Genomic DNA, 25,938 nt, shown 5'->3' with positions numbered 1-25,938 from the left:
CTTTTACCAAGTTGCAGTATTTACGCCGCTGAACTCCATGCAATAAAAATGGCTATCGAACACGTCAGCAACAGGTCTAATGAAGAGATAATAATCTATACCGATTCCTTGAGTGCAGTAACTTCTTTACAACATAAATATCTGAACTCTCATCCTATTCTGAAACAGATCAGAGCACAGTTAATTAATCTCACAGAACGTAACACAGAGGCAAGATCAAGCAGCAAAAAATCCAGTCAACCCAGTGTCTTCATTTGCCTCGATCCCTTATATGGACTGCAAACTGATCATAAAACAGTTATGTATTGGCCAGTGAGCATCAGTATGGCAGCAACAAACTCATAATAAACTCTTCCAAATAAATAAAAAAGCCACAATACTGGAAATCTAGTTCACGATTAAGCAGATGAGAAGAGGTTCTCCTTGCAAGGACATGCATTGTGCATTCCCATCTCACCCACCTCCACTTGTTGAGAGGTGATGAACCTCCTCATTGCCGTCATTGTCCCGCCCTACTAATAGTGAAACATATTCTCCTCGAATGTCTACAAAATCAGGCTGCTCGTTTGACAAAGTTTAAATCGGCTTTAGCCCAAAACAGTTGATTAGAGATAATCCATATTCTCAGCGATGATGCAAATCTGTCCGACTTATTTAATTTTTTAAAAGAAACTCATTTATATGAACTTATCTGACACATGGGAAAAAAAATTCAATTGCAGAATTACCGTGACACGCACAATTTGGCCTTAGTTGCCCTTGTGCCGAAAAAAACTTCCATTAAAACCAACCGACCATATAGAACAGAAATCATTTCTCATAAATATCCTTGATGGGCGTTCTTATGTAAATAGTAGTCTGTAAAGAAAAGGAGCTTGATTATTTAAACTCATCTGCTCCACAATTGGAGAATTGTTCTGCTGTACATAATTAATACTCACTTTGGGTACATTGTTATTAGCGGCATTGCTGGTTGAAGGCACTGCTAAATCCAAAATCCAGAAAAACAAGGATGCTAAATCCTTGTTTTTCTGTTTGTCTTTTACACATTCTCGATAGCCTTTGTTGTTCTCGCACACTCATTGCTACCTCCATCTTTATTTTCTTAGGTTGGTGTGCGCGATACTCTAAACAACGCTCTGTACTTGACTTCAGCATCGTTGAACACAAAGGTTATAGCAGTGTAACATTCAGCCCCTTTCACTACAAAGAAAATTATTGATGTGAAAACATCTAGACACCTAAAGTGGAATGTAATGAAAATGCAGATTGTAACAATACAAATACTTGTATTGTTGCAATCATACTATTCTACAAATGGCTACAATAAAATAGGTAATTAAGCTGTTGGCTTAACCTCATCCAAGCGTTGATTTGGAAGAGTAAGCAGCAGGCATGTGCATAAAACATTACATCACTCATACTAAATATTTCAGACTAAAGTAGTAGTAGTAGTAGTGGTGGCATGTGATGCAAGAAAGCAAGTGTATGAGCTTATGCAGCATCAGCTAAAAAAAAAAAAAAAAAAAAATCACACCATCCCTTCCAAATGCCTGTCCAGTTCCTCCTTAAATTTATTCAACCTATTAACTTCCACAACGACAGATGGAAGTTTGTTCCAGCAATTAACCACCCGCTGGCTAAAGGCAAATTTCTGCACATCTATTCTACATCTGTCTTTTCTTAATTTTAATTTATGCCCCCTTAGGTTCGTAATCTGAACAAGTGGAAGGATCCCATCAGAATTCAGCGTGCTCAACCCATTTAAGGCCTCATACACCTCGATCAGATCACTGCGCAGGTGCCTAGTCTCCAGCCACTGCAATTTGCAGAACTTAAGCCTCTCTTGGTAAGAGGATCCCTTCATTCCCCTCACCAATCTTGTTGCCCTTCTCTGTACACACTCAAGTAAATCTACACCCTTCCTGAAATGAGGCCTCCAGACCTGTACGCACTACTCAAGGTGTGGCCTGACCATTGCCTTATACAGAGGGACAATCACCTCCTCCCTGCTAGCAAAATTCCTTATATCATTGACAAAACCCCATGACCTGCCCTGGCAGCCTGTCTGCATTGCTCAGAAAACTTCATATCTGACTGCACAATTACTCCCAGGTCTTTTTCATTTTCTACCACCTTAAGTGTAGTACCACACAGTTAGTACGTTTCTCTGGAGGTTACTTCTACCCGTATGCAGTACTTTGCATTTGTCAGGGTTAAACTTCAGTTGCCACTTCTTAGCACACTGCCATTACTGTCATTAACAACCCTGCCAACCTTTGTATCATCGGCAAACTTCGACATTAAGCCTGATATACCTTCATCAATATCATTGATGAATGTACAAAACAACAGTGGACCCAACACCGAACCCTGTGGGACTCCACTAATAACATTAGTCCACGAAGAGCAGCACCCATTAATTACCACCCTCTGTCTTCTCTCACTTAACCATCCTTTTATCCATTGTAGCAACTTACCCTTAATACTGCTCCAATTTGTACGATAGTCTTCCATGCACAACAGTGTCAAAAGCTTGCCTGAAATCCAAATATATGATATCAAAATTATTTTTTGCATCCACTTCCTTTGTAACCACATCATAATATCCTATCAAATTTGTCAGACAAGACTTTCCCTTAACAAACCCATGCTGTGTTTGAATTATTGCTGCAGTCTTGTCTAGATGATCTTGCAATGCATCTTTAACCAGTGACTCCATTATTTTACAGGGAACAGAAGTTAAACTAACTGGTCTGTAATTACTCGTGTCACCCTTCGATTCCCCTTTGTGAATTGGGGATACATTTGCACATCTCCAATCCGTGGGAACCTCCCGAGTCCAATGATGCTCTCATAATTATGGCTAAGGGTTTGCTTAGTTGCTTTGCCATCTCCTTTAATATAACTGGATAGATCCCATCCACCCCAGGTGCTTTTCTTATGTTTAACTTCAACAATTTCTCCTCCACTTTGCTCTCAGTTATTACAAAATCATTAAATATCCTGCTACAATTTGATAACCTTCTGCCATTTTCAAACCTTAATAATTCCTCATGTGTGAATGTAGATGCAAAATACTCATTCAGTTTGTTTGCTATCAGAGCAGGATCATCAACAGTCGAACCATCGATGTCAAGTGGACCAATCAGATTCATCCCCTTCCTTTTAGAGTTTATATAAGTAAAGAAATCCTTGCTGTTTTTCTTAGCATCTTTTGCCAAGGATTTCTCGTAATCTGCCTTCGCCTGCCTAACCTCTTTTGTGACCTGATTACAGACTAGCTTATATCTGCCATAAGCTTCTGAGTCACTTGATAATTTATATGTATCCCATGCATTTTTCTTCTCTGTTACGAGTCTCATTAATTCATTAGATGACCATTTTGGCCTAAACCTTGAACAATATTTCTTAATAGGTATGAAACTTTTAGTAGCTTCCACGATTAATTCCTTGAATGCTTTCTACTTAGAATTTACTTTTGGTAATATCGTCAGTTGATCCCACTGTACAGAATTTAAAAACTGTCGGAGACCACTGTACTCACCCTTACGGAAGCAAAAACCCTTTCCTTTACCCCTGATGGTAATTAAATCTTTAAGTAAATCCCACATCAGTACACTGTGATCACTGCCACCTAGTGGTTCCTTTATCTGCAAATTCTTAATACACGAATGATCACTGCCGATAACCAGATCAAGAGTATTACTCTCTCGAACATGCTGCTGCAGAAAACAATCATCCAATAAATCCACAAAATCTTACTAATTTGTGAGTGACCAACCCACAAGTTCCAGTCAATATTTGGGAAGTTAAAAAAAAATCCCCCATTATAAGACATTCCGATTTACTAGCCCACTCTATTTCTCTGTACAATTGTTCATTGTACTCATTCGAGTCATTAGGCCTATAACACACTCCTACTCTTATGACACTAATGTCGCTAACATTGATTTGGGAGATAAGTAGCGGGCATAAGCATAAAACATTACATCATTCATGATTTTGGTTCTAGCTGTTCAATTTTAAAATGGTTCTTATTTTGTCAAAGATGTTTACGCATAAAACTTCTTTCAGGGTACACACATGGTTTTTTTTTTTTTTTTCTTATGTAAGCCATTTATGTTTAGTAGCTCCACTGCTTTCATTACTTTTCCTTTTTTGGCTCATCATTTCATATTTAAAGGGGGTAAAAAATAAATTGTGAAATGAAATGAAAAGTTTGAAAAGCTATCACATCATCTCGTCAAGATGGAATTACGAATACTGAACGCTGTTGCATGTTGCCGCTGACTGCCTAAGGGGAGCTATTGGCGCATAAGAGACAATAGAGTTCGCACCCCAGCATATATGTAGAGTACATGTCTAGGCTATTGAGTGAGTTTTAACATGTACAGTAAATTTTCGGACTTAAACTTAATTGAAAACTATGTTATAGCGAAATCCATGCAGTGTGAAGCTGTGCTAAGCGAGGTTTGCTGTATATATATTTTTCCTCTGGCATTTTTTCATTTATATCATAATTTACAATTCTACACATTTCTTGTAAGGGTGCCTCCGTAGCCAGGTGGGTAGGAGCACCAGTGTGTAGCACGCGCTTCTTGATTAGACCGGGGTTCGAGCCCGTGACCACCAAATACGGAGGACGCAGAAAGATCAGGGAATGACCACCGCATATCCCCGGAGCAATATGGCCTAGTTGCTAATGCTCCTAAAAAATCAAATAACAGCAACAACATTTCTTGTAAATGTATCATGGTGAACTAACATCAAATTCATTGTAGGGCTTCAGACACACTAAATCAATGTTTCTTCTTTTTTTTCATAACTTCTCTCTCTCTCTCTCTCTCTCTCTCTCTCTCTCTCTCTCTCTCTCTCTCTCTCTCTCTCTCTCAAAAGTGATCTTTTTCCACTCATTTTCATTGAAAATTTGTTTTTATAAATTGATAACTATTGTTAATAAATTCTTCTACCCATCTAGAGTACTTAAGAGTACAATAGGTTCATTAATATTTCATGTTTGAGATTATTATTGTTTTTAATTTAGGAACACAGTGATAAATGACATGTGAATTGTACAGTACAAAACTATGAATCATTAACTTTATTAGCATTTTATTAGTTTTTATTAGCATTCCTAATTATTAATAACAAATATTTTACTATGTAATATGTATTAACTTGCATGAATATTTCTTAATTTATGTGACAGTGCTCTGCTGCCTAATAAAATGAATACACCTGCATTTAATTTGTCTTCTAGGTTTACACCAGATTTTACATTATCTCGCGTTGAAAGACTCCTTCGTATTCATACTAGTTTAGGTCCAGGTGGATACACCCTTCACTACACCCTCGTAGCTACACTTCCTCGTCATATGCTTGCCTTCTGTTCCCAAGCCTTACCTCGACCCCATTGGGAACCATTATTATATTATTGTTTTGTTAGTCTTACTGGATTCCTTTTACTCTGTGTTGTCATAGCTGCTTATTTTGAAGGAGATCGCATTGTGAAATCTACATTTTTTCCACTAGCCACAACTACTTTGACAGTTACTCCAGATAAATTGGATAGAATGCAGGTCTTTGATCTAAAAGCACTTGTAAGCTCTTGCCATTTAGAGAGCAGGTAAGTCCTTTTACTCCCAATTATCTTCTGATTTCTAATTAATGTTTTGTTTTAATATAACAGTTCTAAAATTCTGGTGGGATGACTTCAAGCACTGTTTCTTCTAAACGTACATATACACTTGCAGAACAGATGTAAACAAATGTTCCTTTATACCGATTTCATTTATTGCCACTTTCCCCATTTTGATTTCATGTTTGTGTGCCTGAAACAACCAATAAAAACACAGTGAATCACTTTTTTACTAGTAATTTTTCTGTATTCAGTTAAAACTGACATTAAGAAGTTGCTAACTTCAAAAACAGCAAAACCATTGTCATTTCATTTGTGTAGTGCAGGGATTCTCAATGGGGGCAATATCGCCCTCAAGGGAGTGAAAATTGGTTTTTGGGGGCGAAAAAATAATAGGATTACAGTGGTTTGTGGCTCGCCAAAGTTCAGCCATACCAACATCTTAATATTTAATTTCTCTCATTAGGTTTTGTTTTCCCCTGAGACAACTGATTTTTAATGTATGGGTATATTATATTAGGAGTGAGTAAGATATGTATATTATATTAGGAGTGAGTGAGATTGAGATGTCAGTTAACATTGAAGAGCAGCTAATTGACAAACTAAAAATGAGGAAATTTTCTATTCCGTTTGACGAATACACAGTTACTGACAATAAGCCCATTCTAATGGCATACGTTTATTATTGCAATTATAACTGTAAATTGCAAGAAGAGATGTTGTTTGTAAAATCTAGCATTCATTTTTGCTGCTGTAAAAGCATGCTTTGATGAAAAACAAGTATCATTGGAAAATTTTGGATCCTGTGCCACTGATGCTACTACCTACAGGAAGTCAGCATTAGCATTAGTAGAGACATATGATCCAAGAAAGCAAGCTTATATAGCATTGGCCAAAAAAAAAAAAAGAAAAGAAAGAAACTGGAAGGTTCTCTTTTTTTTTTTTCGACCTCCACTACAACAGATGGAAGTTTGTTCTAACTATCAACCACCCACTGGCTAAAGGTAAATTTAAACAAATCTATTCTATAATTGTCTTTCCTCAATTTCAATTTATGTCCCCTTGGGCAAGTAATCTGAGCAACAGAAAAAATCTCATCAGCATTAACCTTGCTCAAACCATTCAAGGCATACACCTCAATCAGATCACCTCGCAGCTGCCTAGTTTCCAGATGCTGCAATTTGCAGAACTTAAGTCTTTCTTGGTAACACCAACCCTTTGTTCCATTCACCAATCTTGTTGCCCTTCTCTGAACTCGTTCCAGCAGCTTTACATCCTTCCTAAAATGAGGCCTCCAGACCTTATACAGTACTCAAGGTGCGGCCTGACCATTGCCTTATACAAAGTGACAATTACCTCCTTATACCTGCTAGAAAACTTCCTGGACACCATGAGCTACTCTTGCAGCCTGTTTGAACTGATCAGAAAACCATATCTGCCTGCACAATTATCCCCATCTCCTTTTCACTCTCTACCACTACTGTCACAGTGGTAGAGAGTGAAACTCTAATTCTATCACACAGTTGATACTTTACTCTGGGGTTACTGCTTCCCATATGCAGTACTTTACATTTGTCAATGTTAAACTTCAGTTGACTCCTCTCAGCCCATCTGCTCAACTTTTCTAGATCCTGTTGCAGCAACGTAGTGTCATTAACAACCCTGCCGACCTTCGTATCATCTGCAGACATGGACATTAAGCCTGATATACCATCATCAGTATCATTTATAAATACACAAAACAACAATGGACCCAACACTGAACCCTCGGGGACTCCATTAATAATATTAGTCCACAAAGAGCAATGTCCATTGATTACCACTCTCTGTCTTCTCTCACCCAACCATTCCTTTATCCATAGCAACGATTTGCCTCCAGTGCCACACTGCTCCAATTTGTTCGGCAGCCTTCTATGTGCAACAGTATCAAAAACCTTTCTAAGATCTAAATATATGATATCAAAATTATTGTTTGCATCCAGTTCCTTTGTGACTACATCATAGTATCCAATCAAATTGGTCAGACAAGACTTTCCCTTAACAAACACATACTGTGTCCGAGCTATAACTAAACTCTTGTCTAGATGATCCTGCAATGTTTCTTTAGCCAGTGCCTCCATTAATTTCCCCGGAACAGAAGTTAAACTAACAGGTCTGTAATTACCTGTGTCTCCCTTTGATCCTCCTTTGTGGATTGGGGTCACATTTGCACATTTCCAGTCCATGGGTACTTTCCCCGAGTCCAAGGAAGCTCTCATAATTATCGCTAAGAGTTTGCTTACTTCGTTTGCTGCCTCCTTTAATATAACTGGATAGATTCCATCCACTCCAGGTGCCTTTCTTATGTTTTTCTTCAACAATTTCTCCTCCAATTTACTCTCAGTTATTACAAGATTATCTAGCTTACTGCCACAGTTAAATACACCTCTGGCATTCTCCTCCCTAAATATCTCCTCATGTGTGAATGTAGATGCAAAATACCCATTTAGTTTGCTAGCTACCTGAGCAGGATCATCAACAGTTGAACCATAGATATCAAGTGGACTAATCTGATTCATCCCCTTCCTTCTATCGCATATAGCTTATAGCAATACCTCAAATTGATGAATTTGAGGTATTGCTCAAAACATCAAAGGCAGATATTGTTGGGATATCAGAGACGTGGTGTCACACAGATATAAGGAATGCAGAACTGGAATTTGGGGAGTACAACGTCTACAGAAAGGATAGACTGGATAGGAAGGGAGGAGGGGTTATGCTATTAGTTAAGAAATACATAAAATCCAAGGAAGTGAAGCCAGTGGACATCGCTGGACAGTGCAGTGTCGAGTCAGTTTGGTGTGACATAAGCATTTGGAGATCAAAATTGAGAGTAGGAGTGTGCTATAGGCCTAATGACTCTGATGAGTATAATAAGAAACTGTACGGGGAAATAGAGTGGGCCAGTAAATCAGAGAGTCTTATAATGGGAGATTTTAATTTCCCAGATATTGACTGGAATTTGGGGGCAGGTCACTCACACACTAGCAAGGCTTTTGTGGATTTATTGGATGATTGTTTTCTACATCAGCATGTTTGGGAGGCAACTAGAGGGAGGAATACTCTTGATTTGATTATCAGCAGTGATTCTTCATGCATTAAGAATCTGCAGATAAATGAACCACTAGGTGGCAGTGATCACAGTGTGCTGAAGTGGGATTTACTCAAAGAGGTAACTACCATTAGGGGTAAAGGGAAGGGTTATTGCTTTCGTAAAGGCGACTACGATGAACTGAGACAGTATTTAAATTCTATACAGTGGGACCAACTGATGATGTTACCAACAGCAAATGCAAAATGGGAAGCATTCAAAGAACTTATCTTGGAAGCTACTAGGCTTTACATACCAACTAAGAAATATTGTTCAAGGTTTAGGCCTAAGTTGATGTCGGATGAACTGATGAGGCATATGGCAGAGAAGAAACATGCATAGGATACATAAAAATTAACACATGACACAGAAGCCTATGATAGATACAAGTTGATCTGTAACCAAGTTACAAAGGAGGTTAGGCAGGCGAAGGCAGATTACGAGAAATCTTTGGCAAGGGATGCAAAGAAAAACAGCAAAGAGTTCTTTACTTATGTAAACTCTAGAAGGAAGGGGATGAATCAGATTGATCCACTTGCTATCGATGGGTCAACTGTTGATGATCCTGCTCAGGTAGCTAACAAACTAAATGAATATTTTGCATCGGCATTCACACATGAGGAGTTATTTAGCGAGGGGAAAGCCAGAGGTGTATTCAGCTCTAGCAGTAAGCTAGAGAATCTTGTAATAACTGAGAGTAAAATGGAGGAGAAATTGTTGAAGATAAACACAAGAAAGGCACCCGGGGTGGATGGGATCTATCTAGTTATATTAAAGGAGGCAGCAGAGGAAGTAAGCAAACCCTTAGCCATAATTATGAGAGCTTCCTTGGACTCAGGGGAGGTACCCACAGACTGGAGATGTGCAAATGTGACCCCAATTCACAAAGGAGGATCAAAGGCTGACACAAGTAATTATAGACCTGTGAGTTTAACTTCTGTTCCAGGAAAATTAATGGAGGCACTAGTTAAAGAAGCACTGCCGGATCATTTAGACAAGACTTCAGTTATAGCTCGGACACAGCATGGTTTTGTTAAGGGGAAGTCTTGCTTGACCAATTTGATTGGATACTATGATGCAGTCACAAAGGAACTGGATGCAGGGAATAACTTTGATATTATATACTTGGATCTTAGAAAGGCTTTTGATACTGTTGCACATGGAAGACTGCTGCACAAATTGGAGCAGTGTGGCATTGGAGGCAAATGCTGCTGTGGATAAACGGGTGGCTGAGGGGGAGAAGACAGAGAGTGGTAATCAATGGACACTGCTCGTCGTGGACTAATGTCCCTCAGGGCTCAGTATTGGGTCCATTATTGTTTTCTGTATTCATAAATGATATTGCTGATGGTATATCAAGCTTAATGTTGAAGTTTGCAGACGATACAAAGGTAGGCAGGGTTGTCAAGGACACTACGGACACTATGCTGCTGCAACAGGATCTGGAAAGGTTGAGCAGATGGGCTGAGAGGTGGCAAATGAAGTTTAACATTGACAAATGTAAAGTACTACACTGACAGTGGTAGAGAATGAAAGGTACCTGGGGGTGGTTGTGCAGGCAGATATGAAGTTCTCTGAGCAGTGCAGACTAGCTGCAAGAGTAGCTCATGGTGTATTGTCAATGATATATGGGAATTTTTCTAGCAGGGATAAGGAGGTGATTATTCCCTTGTATAAGGCAATGGTCAGGCCACATCTTAGAGTACTGTATACAGGTCTGGAGGTCTCATTTCAAGAAGGATGTAGAGTTGGTGGAGTACAGAGAAGGGCAACAAGATTAGTGAATGGAACAAAGGGGTGCTCTTACGAAGAAAGGCTTAAGTTTTGCAAATTACAGTGTCTGGAGACTAGGCACCAGCGAGGTGATTTGATAGAGGTGTATAAAGCCTTGAATGGTTTAAGCATGCTCAATGCTGATGGGATTCTTCCTCTCGCTCAGAATAATCACCTGAGAGGGCATAAATTAAAATTGAGGAAAGACAGATGTAGGATAGACGTGCAGAAATTTGCCTTTAGCCAGCGGGTGGTTGGTTGGTGGAACAGACTTCCATCCCTTGTCGTGGAAGTTGATAGCCTAAATAAGTTTAAGGCTCAGCTGGACAGGTATTTTGAACGAACAGAGGGGTGAAGTGGAAGTGGTTTCTTTTTCTTTTTTTTTTTTTTTGGCTGATGCTGCATAAGCTTGCTTTCTTGCATCAAATGCCTCTGCTAATGCTAATGCTATCATGAGCTTCTGTGTCACCTTTTAATTTATATGTATCCCATGCATTTTTCTTCTCTGCCACATGTGTAATTAGTTCTTCTGACATCCATTTAGACCTAAATCTTGAGCAATATTTCTTAGAATGCTTCCCATTTTGAATTTGCTGTCAGTAACATCATCAGTTGGGCCCACCATATAGAATTTAAATACTGTCTCAGACCACCGTAGTCACTTTTACAAAAGCATAAACCCTTCCCTTTACCCCTGATGGTAGTTACCTCTTTGAGTAAATCTCACTTCAGCACATTGTGATCACTGCCACCTAGTGGTTCCTTTATCTGCAGATTCTTAGTTCATGAAGAATCACTACTGATAATCAGATCAAGAGTATTACTCCCTCTAGTTGCCTCCCGAACGTGCTGCTGTAGAAAACAATCATTCAGTAAACCCACAAATACCTTGCTAGCGTGTGAGTGACCAACTCACAAATTCCAGTCAGTCTCTAGGAAATTAAAATCCCCCCATTAGAAGACACTCTGATTTACTGTCCCAATCTAATTCCCTGCACAATTGCTCATTATACTCATCAGATTCATTGGGCCTATAACACACACCTACTCTCATTTTTGTTTACCAGTGCTTATGTGACACCAAGCAGACTCAACATTGCATTGTCCACCAATATCAATTGGATGCACTTCCTTAGATTTTATGTGTTTCTTAACTAAAGCATAACCACTCCTCCCTGCCTGTCCTGTATATCCTTTCTGTACACCAGGTCTCTGATATCCCAACAATATCTGCCTTTGATTATATGACTAGCACTTCAAGCTCGTCAAATTTATTAACTATACTCCTAGCATTGGTGTACATACAAGTACATATGCACCTGTTTCTACTCTTAGTTACCCTAACACAGCCTATGTATTTACTTGTTCCACTATGACGGCCAGCAGGAAATCCCCATTGCCTTGCTTTCCAGGCTGCTGCTCAATTGAATTTCAATAGAAGCAGTGCAAGAATCACTTTCACCTCTGCCAGCAGCTACTGTTAATCTATTATTAGTCCGTGTATCCCTCCAAGCTAGCAGTTTTCCAACCCACCTAACTCTGCCTTGATAGCATCAGCAAATATTCTTGCACCCTTTCTAATTCAGCGTATCCAATCCCTGTAGAAGCAGTCTGTCCTGTTAACAAGCACAGACCACTCTGAAAAAAATTCTATCCCCGTGAGCCTTGCACAACCTCTCCACAGCCAAATTGATCAACGAGGCTCTCATCATATACTCCTATCCCTCCTATCATGTCTGGGCAGAATTGCAGACACTTTCAAATTCAACCCTAACTTACAGCTTTTTTCAACATTGACCTGTACATGTTAAGTAATTCCGCCGGTCTCCTACTCTTAATATCATTAGTGCCAATGTGTACAACAATATCACCCTTTGTGCCCTTAAAAGATGATATCTGCTCTACGTCATCAACCTTTGCCCCTAGCAGACATACCCTTGGTCCTGTACCACCTATCCTTTTTACACAATATGTTCCCCGTTTCCCTGACATTTGAGTCACCGACAAGAACTAGTTCCTTTGAGACCAGTACATTCTGCCTTGGGGGTTGCCACTATGTTGCGTGAAGTTCAAGTGCAAACTCTGGGATTGATGTGTGGCAGCCGAGAGCTTGATGGGCCCCTCAATTTAAATCCTTCAAGGGCATCCACCCTGTCCTTCAAACTCTCATATAGGCCCATAACAACGCTGTGTTGGTGACCTTAAGTCAATGCTTAAGATGATTATCTCCTGCCTGTATCATTTTCAAAAATGTAAAAGATGTAACAACAGTTAAAGTGTAAAAATTATTATTTGTGGGTATAAGTTACTTTTAGAAAAAGAAACTGTTTATTTAACTAAAACTCATATACAAAAATATGTAAAAAATTAAAAAAAAAAAAAAAAAATTATTAATCAGTTTAGGGTGTTTAATGTATCTCCTCTTATACATATATATATCTTCTTAAAAAATGCATTTACGCAAGCTAAAAGAATAGAAGTAAAAGAAACTAGCAGTACACATTGCAAAAATTTCGCAGTTGGTAGCAAAATTTTTCTCTAGCTGTCCTAAAGAAATGTAGTCCATGTTTTGTCGTGAGCAGGTAAGCCAGTACGCGTCGAGTCCTTTCTCATTTCTTGCGTCTGAGGAAACATAAATTTTCTTTTCTTTCAACATCTTTCCAATTATTCAGAATGTAGTACAGTCTCTATAATACTTCTTTGAAAACAACATTTTTTTATATTCTTGTTCCCTTCAGGTTTGTTTGTTTGTTTGTTATTTGGTTTTTAGGAGCATTAGCAACTAAGGCCATATTGCTCCGGGAATATGCGGTGGTCATTCCCTTGACCTTTCCGCGTCCTCCGTATTTGGTGGTGACGGGCTCGAACCCCGGTCTAATCAAGAAGCATGTGATACGCACTGCTGCTCCTTCCTACCTGGCTATGGAGGCACCCATTGCCCTTCTGGTAACCTTACCTTAACTTGCTGGAATGATCTGACCCAAGACATTGCTACATACAATTGCTGTGACTAAATACAGGGTTAGTAAGCGAAATTCTGACTATATCAAATGTTTGCCCTTGACTTTTATTTATAGCCAGCCAAATAGGAAACTGCTGTCTCTTAAATGAGAATGGCAAGTCAAATCGGATGAAGTCAAATCTACATGTAGTAAGGCTGCCTACCTTAGTGCATTTGGTAAAATTTCACAATTGGTAGCGCAGTTTTTATTGCCTGATATTTTCCCAAAAATTTGTGGCCAACTCATTGCCATCTCTATAAAATATTACTGAAAGGGGCAGAATTTTAAAAAGTACACTAAAAACTCAGCTTTCACTTTAAAAACTCTGTCAAACTGTCATTGTTAGTGTTTATTTTCTTTTGTTTTCTTGCAGATGCTTCTACTGTACAGTACCTCTTCAGCAAATATCAGCCCTGATGTTGACATTTCAACTCCCATGGTATCTCATCTCCATGTGTTTAATGTCCTGTTTAAACCTCTCACCCTGTTCTTCACTTACACTTCCAATGTGGAAGTGGAAGTGTAAAAATGTACAGTGACAATCATGTTGTGGCCCAATTCTTGAAATTCACCAACATATTTTCAACTGTAGTCTGGTAGTCAGGATTGTATTGTTCTCTAAAAAATTCTCAACTACACACCTGAAACTAATGCATACCTGAATTTCTCTTTTAAATTTTGTTCCCTCATTAGTATGCAAATTTTAAATTTTCTCTAGCTGTTCTAAAGAAATGTAGTGTCTGGTTTGCCATAAGCAAGTAAACCAGCATGCGTCGAATCCTTTATCATTCTGATAAAGGATTCTGATAAAATTCTTGTATCTGAGGAAACTTATAAATTTTCTTTGATTTCCTTATTTCAGACTGAACCTGAATACATTTGCAGAAACACGAAAAAGTGTGTATCTTCTTTGCTATAAGGTACATTCAACACGACCAATCGTAGTGGCAAGATGGTGGATATGCCTTCCTGTCTGTGACATAATTCTAAAACCTTAAATTATTACTCACTTTAAAAAACAAAAAACAAATAAACTCGAAGTTGATAACAATAAAATGATGACTTCTGAGCGTATTAAACGTAACGAATGGCAATAAGTGTATGAGCTCGCATGTGCAAAGTGGGACATATAGTGAGTGAGCAGTGCAATGGAATTCTAACGGTTAGTTCTTTCTTTTAAGGTAGGCAATTTCTTAATTGGTAGCAGAGTTTTATTATTATTATTTATTATTACTTTTTTTTTTCCTCAGAATAAAGGACACAATTGTGTGAACTTGCAAATTGTTAATTCAGAAAAAATGCCTTATCAACTTAGACAATTGTTTATTTAACAGTTAACATCTTCTTGTGGCTCCATCTATAAAGTGAATGTTGAACTATTTTTGTTTGTACTACAGAACTGGCCCATTCCGTAAAATAAAACTATTCAAAATTTTTTAGTTTTAACAATTTTGTGCACACCTAAGAAGAAATAGCTTCAATTTGAGACCACTTCCAGCCCGATCAGTTAAGCCTATCATTCACAGTGACTGTCGAAAAAAAAATGCCTTCCATATTAAATATATAGATACTTATATTTTGCCCAGGCCAATACTTATCTTTTTCAATCCATCAGGATAAAATTACCTAAAATGAGGATCCCAAACACACTGCTTGATGTCGATTACCTTCTGATGTCAATTGAAAGTAGTGGAGAAATACAGCATAACAATTGTTCCATAGATGTTTGTTGAGAAAGACACAGTCAGAATAACTACATTACTTTCTGTGCAAATCCAGTGAGATAAATAATTCTAGGCACCTGCACAAGCCTATTTTTTCCATGGATTAATTACTATATATATATTTTTTTTGTTTATGAGTAGAGTTAAGAAGTCTGAACATTGTGCTTTTAAGATACGTGCTACAAAAATCATGTTCCAAGTCTGAGAGCTGTACAAAGGAAGGTTGTAAAATCTCCTCTACCCTCTCATAGAAGGAATGCTGGAAAGTCGTAGAAACCCATTTATTTTTAAAGATAGTTACCCCTTAAGTCAACACACTTGCTGGCACGATCCACTAGCTTTAGTAATTGTTGACTGCATGCATCACAGTATTGTCACCATCAAATTTCTATCCTTTCAACTCCATTTTAAGATTTGGAAATAGAAAATAGTTCAGTGGAGACAAATTTGGTGATTAGGACAGATGCTGTAATATCTCAAACCCACAGTCACGCATTGTTGCCCAAGTCACAAATGCTCTCTGTGTGTTGGTGCATTATCTTGATGCAAGATGACTCCTTTGGCCAATTTCCCATGCCTCTTGAGCCTCAGTTCCTCATCGAAACATCTCAGTAGATTAGAATAATACTCAGCATTGATTGTGGCACCTCGTTCCAAGAAATCAACTATGATCACTCCTGCATCCCAGAAGGCAGATGCCATGACTTTCTCAGCCAACTTCTGTACTCAAAACTTTTTATGAGGGATAGAAAAAAGGTTGCTTCCACTGTTTGATTATTCTTTGTGTTTCAGGATTAAAATAATGCACCTATGTTTCATCCATAGTGACATACTGCCCCAAAACTGAGCTTCATTGGCTTTAAAATGCTGCACAGTCTCACAGCAACACCTCACTCTTTCCCACATCTGATCTGCATTCAGTGCATTAGAGACCTACCTCAAAGAAATCTCCATCATTCCCATAACAATATTGTGAGCTTGCTCATAGGTGTTGAGTATTGTCTCAATGTGCTTCAATGTTATTCTGTGATCTTGCTTGATCAGGTCATGAATGGCATCAACATCTGCAGGTGTCAACGTAGCAACAGGTCTGCCACTACAGGGTGTAACTTCAGTACCATCTCGCCCATGCTTAAATTCTGCAATCCAATTTTTGACTGTGGCATATGAAGGACAAGATTTCCCTAATGTTTGCTGCTTGTCTTCATGAATTCCTTTCAGCAACATTCCCTTTAAATGAAGTTACTTGTTGAGTACCAAGGGAACATTGCTTAAAGAAATTCACTTTCCACAGTTTAGTGACCTCTGTAAAGGAGAAGAATATAGTTAAAAACCTGAAAATTTCTGTGAACACACAAGACTGATTTGAAATAGTATTAGTGTTCTAACCACTGCCCAAGCTTTCTCTTTACTCTAAAATGGAACTCTCAACCATTTGTAGTACATTAAAGTGAAATTTAACGCAGTACTCTAAAATTGCTGAATTATATGATGCATGGTAATAAAAATCATAAATATTACTGTAATAGGAGGTTCATATGCCATAGAAATGTACCATAAAACTAATTAATAATTTGCATAAAAACCACCTGTAACTCCAAGCTGACCCAGTTACATAAAATGAAAAAAAAAAGTTCAATTACTGTGCGAATGAATGTTGCTTTAGAACTGCTTTTTTGATATTTTAGACTTGTCAGATTTATTAAGTTTTTATTATACATTTATATTAGTTCATTCTGAATAAAACCTTAAAATAAATTTGCAATCTTTTTGAAGTGAGTTCAATTTTGTGCTGATATCATTAAAGCTAGAAGGCCTCATTAATGATGAATGAATTTTTAATTATAAAAATTGACTGTCTTAGGAAAACTAATTTCTAGTAGGATTTCTTGGTATTTTTTGGATTAGGTTGTTTAAAAAACTGGACTGTGTAATGGGCAAGCATTATGAGTTTATTGTATGTTATTACTATAAATGAAACCGGTAACTTTATCACAGTGCAAATATGTAGAGTAGATGATCCTATCATATCAGAGATGTGATGTCACTCGGATATAATGGATGCATAATTTGAATATGTGGAGTACAATGTGTCCAGAAAGAATAGGCAGGGGAGAGGGTTATGCTCTTAGTTAAGAATCACAAAATCTAAAGCAGTACTCCAGTTAACATGGGTGACAGTGCAACGGTGAGACAGTTTAAAGTAACAAGCACTGGGAAAACAAAAATGAGAGTAGGAGTGAGTTGTAGGCCTAATCACTGCAATGGGCATAAGAACATTTATACAAATAAATAGAGTGGGCCAGGCCAGTATTGGATTGGATTTACTGGATGACTATTTTTTACAGCAGCATGTTAGAGAAGCGACATGAGGAAGCAGTACTCTTGATCTGGTTATCAGCAGTGATTCTTCATGTATTAAGAATCTACAGATAAAAACCTGCTGGGTGGTAGTGATCACAGTGTACTGATATGAGATTTATTTGAAGACGTAACTACTGTCAAGGGTAAAGGGAAGGGCTTTTGCTTTCATAAGGTGACTGCTGTGGTTTTAGACATTTTTGAAATTCTATGCACTGAGACCAAGAGATGCCAGAAGTTTATCAAATTCTAACAGGAAACAAAATGATTTTGTGATGACTGAGAGGAAAGCGGAAGAAAAATTGTTGATGCTAAACATAAAAAAACGCACTTGGGGTGGATGGGATCTATCCAATTATATTAAAGTAAGTAAGTAAACCTTTAATGACAATTATGAGAGTAACCATAGATTTAGGGGAGGTCCCTTTGGACTGGAGATGCAAATGTGTCCTCAGTTCACAAAGGGAATCAAATGGTGACATGAGTAATTACAGTTAATTATAGCTTAACTTCTGTTCCAGGGACAATAATGGAATCACTGGTTAAGAAGTAATTCAGGAGTGTAGTTATATTGCAGTCACAGCATGGATTTTTTAAGGGGCAATCTTGTCTGAGCAGTTTGATAGGCTATTATGATATAGTAGCAAAGGAATTGGATGCAAAAAATAATTTTGATTATCCTTAGATTTCAGAAAAGCTTTTGATGCTATTTCAAATAAACGACTGTTGTACAAATTGGAACAGCATGGCATTAAGTTACTGCTCTGAATATATGGATGGTTGAGTGGGAAAAGACAGAGTGGTTACCATTGGGCACTGCTCTTCTTGGACTGTTATTACTTGAGTTTCCCCCAGGGTTCAGTGCTGGGCCCATTGTTGTTTTATGTATTTATCAATGATATTGGTGAAGGAATATGAGGCTTAATATATGTTTGCAGATGATACAAAGGTTGGCAGGGTGGTTAATGACGGTAATCGAGGTATGCTACTGCAGTAAGATATAGAAAAACTAGGCAGATGGGCTGAGAAGTGGCAAGTTTAACATCAACAAATGCAAGGTCACTGCACATGGGTAGCAGTAAACCAGGGTTTATTTACCAACTATATCGTATTACACTCATGTTAGTGGAAAATAAAAAAGAACTGGTGATAAATGTGCCGTCAGATAAGAAGTTCTCTGAGCTGCACAGACAGGCTGCCAGGAGAGGTCATGGGGTTTTGTCAATGATATACAGGAATCTTGCTAATAGAGATAAGGTGATGATTATCCCACTGTATAAGGCAAAGGTTAGAACACATCTGAGTACTGCATACAGATCTGGAGGCCTCATTTTTGAAAGGATGTGGATCTGCTGGAACAAATTTAGAGGAGGACATCAAGATTGTTAGTTGACGAGAACCAAAAGGTGCTCTTACCAATAAAGATTTCAGTTTTGCAAATTGCAGTATCTGTACACTAGGCACCTGCAAAGAGATCTAATTGATGAATTTAAAGGCTCTGTTGGATCGAATAAACTCAGTGCTGATAGGTATCTTTCCTATTGTTCATGCTACACATATGAGAGGACATAAATTCAACTTGAGGAAGGATGATTGCAGGTTAGATGTGTGGAAGTTTGCTTTCAGTCAGTTAATTGATTATTGGAACAAACTTCCATCTGTTGTTGTGGAAGTGGGTAGTTTGAATATATTCAAAGAACTAGACAAACTATTGGGAGATGGACAAGTGATGTTGGAATTTTTTTTTATTTATTTATTTATTTATTTTATTTTTTTTTTTTTTGCTGATGCAGTATAATCTTACATTCTTGCATCATTTGCTGCTAGTAATACTTACTGTATTACTAGCAGCAAATGATTACCCTCGCTAATCCAGAGTTATGAGGGGAGAGGTCATCCAGATTAGTGAAGCAAAAGATATCCCTAAAAGACAAAAAAACTGAGAAAACAAATAAATGAAAACTTTAATGATTTAGTGCTGATGAAAATAAATAAAAAAAAAATGTCACTGCAGAGCCTTTATTTAAAAACTATAAAAAGACAATACATTTATCCATCGATAGATGGATATATGTATTGGCTTTTTATACATTTATCAGGTGGTGCTGGCAATGCACACCAACGTGCCACATGATCGTTGCTGTGAATACCACTTAAATACAGCTTCTTCCAGCAACACTTCATTTGGCTTTTTTAATGTCTGTATATTTGATACACTGCTTTTATCCCTCCCACATCGAATTTTAAAGGAAATGTCTATATAGAACTTTTTGTTTTTTAATATCTGACACAGCCTGTTGGCCAATACCAAATTCTTCAGCATTTTTTCTTTTTCCAGAAACACCATTTTCAAGTTGTTCTATTGCTTTGGGCTTTTTAACGACAGTTAAAGTAAATTTTCTTTTTATTTCACTCTTTAATTCTTTAGAACCCATGATTATATAAAATATGTTAACTTATGTACATATGTATATACGTATAAAGAAGTATGCAAATGAAGTGATATAAGCAATAATATCGTTCCAACTCAGAGTCAACAACGATACTGAACAACACTTTTACAATTGGGCCTGGAGAGATTGTGCAAGGCTCAAGGGTTACAATTTTTTTCAGCCTGATCTGTGCTTGTTGACAGGAGAGACTGCTTGTACAGGGATGGGATACACTTAAATAGAAAGGGTGCAAGAATATTTGCTGATGCTATCGAGGCAGTGTTAGGTGGGTCGGAAAACTACTAGCTTGGGGGGGGATACACAGACTAAAAGGTTAACAGTGGCCAAAGTGATTCATGCAGGCAGGCAGAGGCCAAAGTGATTCATGCACTGCTTCTATTAGAATGAGCAGCAGCATGGAAAGCAAGGCAATGAAGATCTCCAGGACTATTGGGAGTCATAGTGGGGAATACACAGATTAAAGGTTAACAGTGGCCGCAGGCAGAGGCCAAAGTGATTCTTGCACTGCTTCTATTAGAATGAGCAGCAACATGGAAAGCAAGGCAATTAAGATCTCCAGGACTGTTGGGAGTCATAGTGAAACAAATAAATACATGAGCTGTGCTAGGGTAACTAAGAGTAGAAACAGGTGCATGTATACTTGCATGTACACCAATGCTAGTAGTATAGTTAATAAATTTGATGAGCTTGAAGTGCTAGTCAACACATCAAAGGCAGATATTGTTGGGATATCAGAGACATGGTGTCACACAGATATAAGCAGTGCAGAATTGAAATTTGGGGAGTACAATGTGTACAGAAAGGATAGACAGGACAGGAAGGGAGGAGAGGTTATGCTATTAGCTAAGAAACACAAAATCTAAGGAAGTGCATCCAATTGATGTTGGTGAACAATGCAATGTTGAGTGTGTTTGGTGTGACATAAGCACTGGGAAAGGAAAAATGAGAGTAGGTGTGTATTATAGGCCCAGTGAATCTGATGAGTACAATGAAAGACTGAACAGAGAAATAGAGTGGGCCAGTAAATCAGAATGTCTTATAATGGGGGATTATGTGTACAGAAAGGTTATAATAAAGGAGGCAGCATGTTTTCATGCATCATATGCCTCTGCTAATGCTAATGCTAAAATCTAAGGGACTGAAGTTTGGAGATCTTGCAGAGTATTCAAAAGCACTCCCCGTGATATCTATCAACTGTTCATGAATTTCCCTGTCCAAATAATCATGAACAGGAAAATGTGGAGGTGCACCATCCTGTTGGGGAAAAAAAAAAAAAAAAAAAAAAAACACCACTGTATCTGAAAACATACTTGTAATATTGGATACTGCATAATTCCTTAACATTTCAATATGACTCTCCCCAGTAAGAGTGCCATTTAATCTGTAAGTTCCAATAATCTCTTGGAGGAGATTCCCATCCACACAGTTATCCCTGGCAAGTTAACATCTTTCTGCAGGGTCAGATTTTCAGTGGCATGGTAAACACAGTTGTGATGATTCAAATGCCCATTTAGTTTGAACTTGGTGCCCTTGTTTCATATTGTCCTTCCTGTGCACACTGAAACTATATTTTCAAATTTCCTTTACTATTTAAGAATTGCCTTTCTCTCATCAGACCTTAATTGTGTGTTTTCTGTCATTTCTATGAGTTACAGTAATTCTGAAAAAAGAAATAATACAACTTGGTCTTCTAATTCATGAATATGGATTGTTAAAGTGTGTACACTTAATTTTGACTTACTCAGTATATATATATATATATCTTCACGAGCAACACCACGTTCACGAGTCTTACATAACAATACATCAAAGTGTGCACTGACTGTCTAAAGCTAACAGTACTGCATTAAAAACTATATTTAATCAATTAATTTTTCTCTTACATACAAATTCTATAGGAAAAAGAAGAAAGAAATAATAATTGCCAGGTTTTTATTTGTCCAATTTTTATTGAAATTTTGGATGAATTTACATATCTTTCTAAAAGAACTAAATATAAAATTTCATGAAAATCCATCCACTGGGAGTCGAGTTGTTACATGGTGAAGACAGTAGACACTTATGTATGTATATATATATATATATATATATATATATATATATATATATATATATGCAACATGCATAAAAATTTATTATCAATTTTATAAGGTCTATACATACATACTCTTGGATTTAGTATTCATGTGAAATGCATTAAAACAAACAATAGCTGACAAAAAATAATCAGACATCACAACTATAAAATAAATAAATATATGAGAAAAGTTTTATATGTATATGAGTACATAAAGTTTTTTATTTTATTTTATTTGTTTTATGTATAAAAATATGACACTCACTTGTCTTGAGTAGAATCTATTTAATACTCCACTTTTGCAATATGAAATTGATTTTAAAATTTGGTGTTTATATGTTGTGTTAAATTTTTCATTTTTGAAAATACTTTTAATTTTAGCATAGGCATCAACCCAAAATATTTTCGGGACCTCAACAAATGAATATATGGGTTTATTAATAGAGAAAACTTGAATTAAATTTTGCATGAAAAACTCTCACAAGCATTTTATAGTTCCATGATTTGGTGACTGGGCACCAATATTTCAATAGAAAATTTACTTTCTTCAGCTAAATAGATTTCAATCAGATAATTATTACAGAATTCTAAATATTATCGGTTATCTTATAGTTAATTGACACAAAATATTTAACAAACAATCTGACACTTTAGTTGGTTTCAGTAACAAGTTACCAAAAAGATCCTGCAGCGTTATTCCAATTTTTGAACCAGAAGTATATTCCTCTGTATTCCTTTTTGTTGAACATGTAAACCAAAACTGATCCAAGTGAAATTGATATCCTTCATTATTTATTAAGGCCCATACTACTTTAACCCCGTTATGAATTGACACCTGATAATGTACTATCTTTTTTTTTAGGATTGAATGTCATATCAATTTCATTTTTATTAATTTGAATTTATTTGCTATGAGGCAGGAGTTTTATTTGCTAGAATACAAAATACTAGTGGTAAATAAAATCCACCATTTTCACTATGTATTGTGCAAATGGTGGATATGTATCTATGAACAATTAACAAAAAATTTATTCCAATATGAAAATGTGCCACCACAAATATTTTAGGAGTCACATAACTTCAGATTCATAATACATTCAAAGACTCTCATTTTGCCTTTCCTGTTATAATCTTGCCATAACTGACAAAAGTCAAGAAATAGGATTTTATTTATTAAAATATATGAATAAAATAAATAATATATACAATTAAAACTCAGTAGAGTAAGAGCATAAAAGTAATGAGAACATAAATATATATTAAAAGCAATAAAAATGTGATATATATCCAGTAGCTTTTGGAACAGTGTGCTCTTTTATTAACCGTAGTTGATAAAGCAACAGACCACTATGAAAGTCACTAGATGTATACTCTGTTTTTAATTTATTCCCATCACTTTCTTGCTTTTAAAATATATAGCATTTTAATTGTATATATTATTTATTAAATTGTATATTCTATTATAATATGCTTATTCTGAATATAAAACCCCTTTTTTTCAATTTTAAATTTTTGGTTATTATTAAAAATTTATTAAATTTCACTGACTTTATTTGTAGGAGACAACTCTTGACTTTTTTAACAACCAGCTTTTGGTCTGCTTTAATCAATTTATTTGTCCCTCTTTTTTGTGGCCAGTACAGCTACCACAGGCAATACTGCCCATTCAGTCTTAAGAAGGGCAGGGGTCTTGTATAATAATATAAAACTTCTTATTGTTTGTTTCTCTGACAGATCATGGGTAAACTTGTAGAGACAACCTTTTTGGATAAACTATATACATGGGCTACTGTCAGTTATAGCATATGACTGTCTTGGCGACTGTGGCTGCCAAGATCACCAAACCTTACCTCTCCTAGATTTTTTTTTTTACCCTCTTCTTTTGGAATATCTTAAAGAGCAGACATTGTGAACATTCCACACTCAATTAAAGAACTAAATGACACCATCATTAGCTGTTGACATTTTTCAGGACATGCTTCACCTCATCACTGGAAATATGTTGTCGAGTTGGAGCATATTAAGCACAAAATGGCAGGCATTTCCAATATGTCTATATTGCATTGCGACCTTATACAACAGGTCTGCATATCAACCAAATCATGTTCTGCAAGTATAACAAAATGTATGAGTTTGGTAACTTTACAAACACACTGTGTTAAAACTATGATGGGTGAATTTAAAACAGTTTAGTAAACTTAGAAAACTTAGTAAATTAGAGAATTTTCATTATATTAATTGTGAATTTTCTTATTTGAAAATGGAAGGGGAGGAAGCAATGGTGGTACTTCTGATGGAAGGCGAAAAGAATTATCCATGGGAACTTCAAGTACAATCACAGATCCAAATAGTCATAATCATCATAGGGGGAATGGTACATTACCCAACAATAAAAGTAAAGATCTTCTGGCAGTAAGAGAGGCAGAAGAATTAAGTGACTTTGCAAATAAAGGAAGCCGAAAAAAGATTCAAAAAAGTAAACATCTACAGGAAATTCAACTGTCATCATCATTACCAGAAACAGAAGAAACTACAAAGTTCTTTAAATCATCAGGTCGTGGCTGGGCACGTTTCCTTAAACAGCCATTTTCATTCCGCTCCTCCACTAATGAAAGAGAAAAAAAACCAAGTGTTGCAACGCAAACAAGTAAAGAAGTAACAAGGGATAGAAATGTATTAAAATCAATGGAAATAGATGGAAATTCCCAGGAACTTTTTTCTGAATATGTTCCTTCTGATACAGAAGGAAGAAACAAAGTAAAGCAGAAAATAAATAAAGACAGTTGTAAAAATGACATTAAAACCAAGCATAAGAAAAGGGATGTTTCAGCAGAAGAGGAAACGTCATCAACAACTACAGAAACATCAAATGCAGAATCAGATATAAGCGAAAAGGTAAGTGATAATATTTGTTTCACTTCTTTAAAAATATCATTAATTTCTTGGAGATATTTTTCTGAAACAAAATAATTCCTGAAGGGTATTTCTATAATAGATTCTTCAATTGTACATGACATTGCTTATTTTTTTTTTTTTTCTTCCAATTTTCATATACTTTTTTCATTATAATTAGTTTCAAATGACTTATTTTCCAGTTTGGGGATCCATATTTATTGTGCTTTACTTATCTCAGCACAATGTGAAACTATTTTTAGCCATGGCAACCAGATTACATCACCATTGTAATAACAAAATACAGAAATTCCTGTTACTTTTATTTAATTGCCCATTGAATAACCAAAACTTTTCTGAAAAATGCTCTTTATGTTAAGAAAACTCATAGTTTCTTTTTAATCCCTGTACAAATTTCAAATTATTGTTGTGCCTGAAATTTGTTGATTAAAATATTTTTTATTCCAAATATATTAGACAATAGATCTTAAATTATATTAATAATTTTTAACATAACTGAGCCATTAACAAAATTGGTGGATGAAAGCATACGAGAGCAACACAGATCTAAGGGTAACCATGAAAATGAGGTGAATTGAATTAACAAAAGAAAAGTGCTCCTTTAGGATAAGCAAAAACAGCTTATGTTTTTCAGTATATGCTTTATATATTTGATGGCTTTGTTATGGTTTGGTTATGCTTGCATTTGACAATAGGAATAGTAATTCTTTCATCCCCTGATTCATACTGATAATTGTCAACTTGCAACGTCATGTCCACTTTGTCCAGTCTTTTTTTAGGATATTAAAACAAATATCTCGCTAATGTTTTGTCATGACAATTTAAAATATTTTTGATTTATTTATGTATGCATTTGCTTCTTAT

At 36.5% G+C, this 25,938-nt stretch overlaps 1 protein-coding gene across 1 annotated transcript in view; it reads left to right on the top strand.

Annotated features, from left to right (window-relative positions):
* The window catches only part of Tmem131 (Transmembrane protein 131), a 448,968-nt gene that overhangs the window by 320,665 nt on the left and 102,365 nt on the right, over window positions 1–25,938 (top strand). The window contains exons 27-28 of the mRNA XM_090388275.1: window positions 5,264–5,629; window positions 24,429–25,056. Coding sequence (XP_090244401.1) covers window positions 5,264–5,629; window positions 24,429–25,056 — 994 coding nt within the window. The remainder of the gene's footprint in view (window positions 1–5,263; window positions 5,630–24,428; window positions 25,057–25,938) is intronic.

The sequence above is a fragment of the Mastigoproctus giganteus genome, chromosome 2 (assembly GCF_048544385.1).
Source record: "Mastigoproctus giganteus isolate SK-2022 chromosome 2, ASM4854438v1, whole genome shotgun sequence".
NCBI classification, from domain to species: domain Eukaryota; kingdom Metazoa; phylum Arthropoda; class Arachnida; order Uropygi; family Thelyphonidae; genus Mastigoproctus; species Mastigoproctus giganteus.
Note: the sequence above shows the minus strand (reverse complement) of the source record. Positions and strands in the feature narration are given on the sequence as shown.